This window comes from Planococcus citri, chromosome 3, assembly GCF_950023065.1.
Source record: "Planococcus citri chromosome 3, ihPlaCitr1.1, whole genome shotgun sequence".
NCBI lineage: Eukaryota > Metazoa > Arthropoda > Insecta > Hemiptera > Pseudococcidae > Planococcus > Planococcus citri.
Genome location: NC_088679.1, coordinates 65,032,438 through 65,039,730, shown reverse-complemented (window position 1 = coordinate 65,039,730; position 7,293 = coordinate 65,032,438). Strand labels below are relative to the sequence as shown.

The window sequence follows — 7,293 nt, the reverse complement described above, 5'->3', positions numbered from 1 at the left end:
AAACTGCAACACTAATTTTCAGTTGCTGAAGTTAATTTTTCGATTTCTGGCGAATTTTTGAAGTTTCTGTTCTACAGGTAAGTAATAATTCCATTCTGAATATTTTTTTCAAAAAGAAATTATTTGTTCCATTTTTTGATAAATAAGTAGGTAAGTACATTATAATTTGGGTACCTGATTTATTATTCTATTTTCAAAAAAAAAAAAAAACAATCCACAAACAAAAAAGTTTTCTGTTCAGCAAAAAAATCAAAGTCCAGTCAGTCAAATTTCAATCATTTACTTGCTCAAATCTGGGGGTTTACAAATTCCAAAAATCCGTCAAAAATGACCAACAAACGATTTGTTTGTACAGCAGCAATACTGCACCTTCACCTGCCTAGCATGCAAACTCGATTACAGTTCCTATAGAGTAATCCCAATAAAAACAGGAAATAGCCTATTTTTCCAGGCAAACCTCCGGTATTTCCACGTCCATGTACGAGTAATTCGTCTCCACTCTCCAGCGATTGTATCTGTATACATATAAGATACCCGGATGGGTAATTGGTAATTCTCTGATTGTCGTCCATCGCGAAAGATAATTATGCATAAATTAGATGACGTCATCTAGAGAACTACATACGAGTAATAAACCTAACGAAGATGACGAATAAAAAAATTCTTTCTTCACGTGACTGAGCTGAGACGAAAGATTTAAAGAAGAAAAAGTCATCACTTATTTTCCTCGATTTCATTCACTTGTACAGTACCGTCATACTCATCACAAATTCAGATAGTATCCAGTATCTCAATTTTCAAACATAGAGGTGTTGATATACTTCTTAAATATTTACAAGTGTGTCTCTGTAGGTAGGTAGGGGAACGCGGGATGAAGGATGTATGATAGATCAATTCTGAGCAAGAGCAATTACGAATGATTCAAGGTCAACTGAGCATCACAGATGGCATCTAAATGTCATCATTATAATTAAATACAGGCCCTCGGTCAGAATCATCTTCCAATTCAACTTATTTTTCAAGAAGTGTGATTCTGAACTCTGGATCTGGAACAGGGAACAGGTAGGTAATAGGTATAAAAAATTTCACTCTTCAAAGTTGTTTACCAACTTCTCTTGTTATCATATCCATACCGAAGCCAGCCGAACATAGCCGAACATAGCTTGATTGATGAATGATGATTGTAAAATTCCTCTATTCTTCGGTTCGGTTGTTCGGTGTTTGTCACGAAGTAGTGATAACACTTCATACAACGTAAAATTAGAATGTCCTTTCGCTATTCGGTTTTATTATTTTTAAATAGTGATTAATCCTGATCGATTAGGTATTGTATTTTATTCGTGAAAGTGCTATGTAAATATGTCATTTCGATCGTCAAGTGAAACACACAGTAGGAAACAGATTAAATATGTGTATGAACTTCCATACTACGAACGAAACGAATTGTGCTTATGTTTGGATTTAAACAATAAATGGAAAGATTTGGGTAGGTTACACGTCAACTTTCATGTCTGATTGCTAATTAAACATTCCAATATATCACACTATTCGAACCTAAACTAAACCCTATTTTTATATCTGATAACAGGTGGCATATACTTGCACTTCGATTACCGCACATTGAACAGATTTGAAATGGCCGCTCATCATCGTTCTCCCACAGACAGTTTATTGAGCGAATGGGGCAGTCAGAATGGCACAATTGTGAAATTATTCAAATACCTACATAAAATGCGCAATTACCAAGCTATGAAAATACTAAAACCATTTGGTAGGTACTAGGTACATATTAATAAATCAACTCAATCAAAGATAACCTGGAATCATTATTAACAAAATTTTAATCATTTTTCATCATAGTCGATCCGCAATATCATTCTTATATCCAAGACGAAGACGATACCAATATTTCTTTCTCCACTGATATCGAATTTAAAGTAGGTAATCATTCTTCACCTTCAAATCCAGTCAGTGCATTGAACAGAGTAAGTCAACTAGGTACGTTCCAAATCAGTTTTTCTAAACAAAAAAACACTTTCATTTTCAACATTGTCTATTTCTTTGCTCTCAGAATAGAGTATCAAACAGATCAAATGCTGCTCAGCCTCCAGCTGCATCACTCACATCTCAACAACGATCAGGATCCGGTTCTGGAGACACCCCAGCCACTCTGGAAACCAACTTGACAAGTAATTAGAGTTATTAGGTCAATACATAGGTAGGTAGATACTCTCAAGCTGAAGCAAGTCATTTAATCGATATCAAATGTGTTCAGGAATGTCTTTAGATGCCTGCTCTCTTCATATATCGTATAGAGAATTACAAGAAGCGACTAGAGACTGGGATAGAAGACTTACACTAGGAAAAGGTGGCTTTGGAGTAGTTTTCAAAGGGTCTTGGAAGAATACTTCGGTGGCTGTAAAACGACTCGAAGCACAGGTACATAAGCTAATCAATTACCTACTTCACTGCTTCTGTTAGTTATTATACAAATTCATCAGTAGGTATATTTAGATATTACTCATTAAGTGATCTAGGACGATAATCGTACTCACATTGTCTGTGTGTGGTTAATTACAGAGACCTAATGACCCTCACTATAATGCAGCGGAAGTTCAAAGACAGCAGTCATTAAGAGAGCTTAAGTATTTAAATAATTATAAACACGATAACATTTTGCCCCTTTACGGATACAGTATCGATGGAGAGAACCCTTGCTTAATTTATCAGTTCATGTCGAATGGTTCTTTAGAAGATCGATTGCAATGCAGAGTAAGTGTACAATGTACATGCAATGTACAACTTAATGATGAAATAATAATCAAACATCAAACGAGTGAATGTGTTTTTTCTCAACGTTTTGCAGCAAGGAACCAGAGCTTTATCATGGTGGCAACGTGTGACCATTGCCAATGGATCAGCCAGAGGATTACAATTTTTGCACAGTATGGAGGTTCCCTTGATTCATGGCGATATCAAAAGGTATGTCAAGCTGTTGGTTTCTGATGAGACATAGCAATTCGTGCAAATTTCAAAAATTTTCTCAAATAGATAAGCCCCCTAAATGTATTGATAATTAGCTTCAACTTGATTTTCGATTCACGGTCATTTTCCCGAATCCGAAATCCCGAATGGACATTTCCCGAATGGGATATTTCCCGAATACCATTATCCCAAAGTCATTTTCCCGAATGCCAAATTTCGTTTGGAAAAATTGAATTTTTTAAATTCAAAAATAGTGTGGTATGACAAAAAATTTCAAAGAACAATGTTATGAGCCAACGTTCAGAGGTACATGTGGACAGATTGCTCAGGTCTTTTTAATACAACTGAAGCATGTTTCCAAACTGCATTAACCATTAAGTCCATTTTCAAGGTTTCGGAGGTTGCAACGCCATCTACATAGCATGAAGTCACAGCCCAAAATGACTGATATTTTGATATATTGTGTCCAAGGGTCTTGGCTACAACATATCAAAAAATCAGCCAATTTGGATCATTTCTGCGTTTCCAAACTGTACTAAGTACCTACCATGAATTTCGTATCAATATTTTTTGGACTTGGTGCAGTTTGGAAACATATGCTTCAACTATATTTCTGCCTTCGTCAAAGAAGTTGTTGATACATTGAGCTCTACATTGCTTTGATCGTACTCACGTAAGCGGCAATCCCAATCTATTCTATTGTTCCTCTGATCTCGCTTTGAGCGACATGACCATGGTAAACACATTTTCCATAGAAAATAAATATATTCGGGATTTTTAAATTCGGGATAAAGACATTCGGGAAAGTGGTCATTCGGGATTTTGGGTTCGGGATTTTGGGCCTCGGGAAAATGGATTCGGGAAAATAGTATTCGGGAAATATCCTATTCGGGAAATGTCCATTCGGGATATCGGATTCGGGATTTCTGGTGTGAACCTGATTTTCAACTGTTTAAAATGATTTCCATGCTCTCTGAGGAAATCAAAAAAACACTGGAGGCTCCAGCTTGAATGTAAATATTTTTCATTTTTCAAAAAAAGGTATAAAATCATAAATTCAAATTGCTGAAAATGACCAACTTTGAATTTTCTAAAATATTCATTAAAAATCAGAAAATCAGTTTGGGCTGCTGAAATTTTAATTAAGGAGTTTTCACACTATTCTCTTTCAAAAAAATTTCAACGCTGTTTAAATCAGAGGAGAACTCCTCGAGAAGTTCCCTCGCGTAATTTTTGGCAAAAATTTCTATGCTTCATTCAAATACATTGCACGTATAATGCCAACGTAAATTCCCCATATTTATTTACCTCTGAATTCCCAGTAATTTTTTCATTATGTTTTGATGTAGTGCCAACATACTTCTGGATAGCAATTTCGTGCCAAAAATTGGAGATTTTGGGTTGGCGAAAGAAGGTCCTATCAAAGATATCACTCACGTAGAAATAACTAAAGTACAAGGTACTAAACCGTATCTACCTCATGAGTTTCTACGAGGTAGAAAATTATCAGTCAAAGTGGACACTTATGGATTTGGAGTGGTAATTAGCCTGATTTTCCTTATTTACTTTTCATCGTATTTTTTTTCTTTTTTGAATCTAATGAATAAAATTCTTGTTAATTATTTAAGGTGTTATTCGAGTTAGCGACTGGTTTAAGAGCTTATGATGAGTCAAGAAAGGAAAGATTTTTGGTAAATATTTCAATTTTTTATTTCTATACTTATTCAATTGTTCATATAATGCCATGTTCCTTAAAATGATTTCTAAATATTTATTTATTTACTTACGTACTTTTTCTGATATTTCAGAGAGATCATTGTCACGAAGCAGAAAATAATTCTATTAATTTAAAAGACTCGAAGGCTGGACCAGAAGAAGATTATTATTACGTGCTTTTGATCAAATTGGGAATTCAGTGCACTCACGATACTGCCAAAGGTAGGCCTTTCATGGCCATTGTATTGAAAGAATTGGATAATATGATGGAAAGTAGACAATTACTAAGTAAGTTTCTTCAACCCACCCCTCCCCCTTTCAAACTCAACTTGTTCTAGATATTGATATTAATGATGATAAACTTTTATAGACAGAATGACTGCATCACATATCGAACGACGACCATCCATACCACCAGGCTCACATTCAAATTTAGTTCCCCACTACTTATACCCGGTTTGTCCAAATCAGTGCTCAAAAATGAACATCTGCATTTAATTCTTGAACTAGCATAACTAATAGTTGGATTTTCTACAGAGTCCCCCTGCCAGTAGACCAGCTGTGCTGAGTACATCGCCTACAGCCCCTTCACATTTACAACGTCAAGTCCTGGGAACTATAGAAGCAAGTACGATGGACATCCAGAGGAGAATATCTCCAGTGAGAGTTACACCTCCGATGAGTACTCAAAATCCAACCAATGAACCAATTTCATCTCTTTCTCCTTCGACTCCCTCTGATAAAAAAACAGAAATACAAGTCTTTCCACAAATCAATGTGCAACCTTCCACTCCACAACCCGTTGATGATACTGAACCTTCCTTTGGAACTTCAACCACTTGTACAGCTTCAAATGTTGAAAACAACGATTATATATACGAAGTAAGTGTTGTTTTGATAGAATTTGAGTTGAAAACTTCCAAAAAAAAAAAGTATGTCAAATTAATTTTGAATACCTGTTTGTAGGGTGAAAATCAAAGTGATCTAGATAACTTGCCCATACCAGTAAGCAGCATTTTGGAAAATTAGAAGAAAATATAAATGGACGGACTATGGAAATAGTACCTACTGGTGCATTTACAATTGTTTTATCACGTTTTTATTCTTATGAAATAATGAGCTTCGAGGATTGTGATCTATGTTAACTATACAGTGCCTCTTGAAATTTAATATTATTTCTTCCATAATATAAGTTATTTGTTAAATAAGTGATGAATTTTCTGGTTTCATTCAATTTTACTGGGCCACCTAGACCAAAAACTGATTCGTGGAGAGAAACTAATTTCTACTTTATATTTTTTATTTAAAAATTTTTGTCTTTATTATTTCTAATGTGATTCAGAATAGTGCAATATTTGTGTGATAATGTTATGAACTTTTGATTTTTTTTGTTATTTGTTGCCATGTTTTTACCATTTATATTTTTTTCTTCAAATTTTTGTTATCTAATGATCAAGTTAATAGACAAGTACTTAATAAAAACACACTTTCAACTGCCAACTGTTAATGCTTTCATTAAAGTATTTCATCATTGACTGGCTTATGTCCATGATCAGTTAGTGCCTAGTCCAGTTGATACAGTTACAAGTCAGCTGTCATTTTCACTCGAGAGTCGAGACGTTGAAAGAATTTGAATTTATGAGGAACTGCCATTTAATCTATCAAAATATTCAAAATGAATCAAGATTCTGTGACAAATTCAAAATTGAGGCGAAAATACTTCTTTAACAAGTACCTACCTAGCTTTGAATTTCGAGATCCCTCAGAAACTGCCATTCGACCTATCATTCTATCAAAAAATGGGTCAGTATTTTATTTAGGAAGAAAAGAATTCAAATAAGTTACTTATTTCGACGAATAAATGTTTTTTCCAGCGTGATTGTTTCGAACTTTTGAAACACTTCCACTTGGTTGGAATTGGATGGATGGAGCCCAAAACTGGGTCATTTTTCTGGGTATTGCCATGCAGCCCATCAAAATGGGTTAGTAAGAATTCAAATCAAAATTGAAATTTTGAAAGAAATTGGTGCGAATCTGCAAATATTTTGACGATTTTCAAAATTTTTTTGATGATTTGATTTTGAAGAATTTTGATTTTTGAACCAAAAATATACCTAGATGGGCTCTGGGCTCTCAGGCACTGGCGCCTTGGGCCTTGGGACCATGATTTTCAGGAAATATTTTTGATTTGAATTTTGAGAAACTGTCCCATATAACATAGGGCGCGCTCTTTGGGAAAGAAAGAACATCAGTATTCGATGAGTCACCATTACAGGTGACCAGGCTTTCCGAAAGACTCACAGGAAATGCGAATGACCACAAAAATATTTTGATTCAGAATTCAGATTCTGCGAAATTAGTAAACAAACAAGTGTTCACGTTGTAAGTTCTCTGCAGCAAAACACCAATTCACAAATTGCAAACTACGTGGAATGAGCCAGAATGAGCTTTACTCATCATTATCATCGACTTTACGGATAAAGTTAATGGAATTTACTACGAATTAACATTTGCATGATGTCCGAAGGTGCTACCACATCAGAATTTAAGGATTACGTGCCCAAAATTGGACTCATTTATCACAAAGAATCT

The 7,293-nt window shown here is 34.9% G+C and overlaps 1 protein-coding gene across 1 annotated transcript; it reads left to right on the top strand.

Moving 5' to 3' along the window:
• Window positions 1-1,185: 1,185 nt before the first annotated feature.
• On the top strand, window positions 1,186-6,201 carry LOC135842081 (pelle-like serine/threonine-protein kinase pik-1). Its single transcript, XM_065359422.1, has 13 exons — window positions 1,186-1,486; window positions 1,589-1,771; window positions 1,861-1,985; window positions 2,072-2,189; window positions 2,276-2,439; window positions 2,581-2,772; window positions 2,867-2,982; window positions 4,335-4,524; window positions 4,614-4,676; window positions 4,794-4,989; window positions 5,072-5,157; window positions 5,239-5,583; window positions 5,668-6,201. The coding sequence occupies exons 1-13, from the start codon at window positions 1,360-1,362 to the stop codon at window positions 5,728-5,730; spliced, it is 1,968 nt and encodes a 655-aa protein (XP_065215494.1). The 5' UTR covers window positions 1,186-1,359; the 3' UTR covers window positions 5,731-6,201.
• The last annotated feature ends 1,092 nt before the right edge of the window (window positions 6,202-7,293 follow it).

Excerpts from the sequence above, each read along its gene's own strand:
- LOC135842081 (XM_065359422.1), top strand. The coding sequence starts at position 1,360 with ATGTCATTTCGATCGTCAAGTGAAACACACAGTAGGAAACAGATTAAA. Across the intron at positions 2,190-2,275 it reads TCTGGAAACCAACTTGACAA|GAATGTCTTTAGATGCCTGC; the intron begins GTAATTAGAGTT and ends AAATGTGTTCAG. Across the intron at positions 2,983-4,334 it reads ATTCATGGCGATATCAAAAG|TGCCAACATACTTCTGGATA; the intron begins GTATGTCAAGCT and ends GTTTTGATGTAG.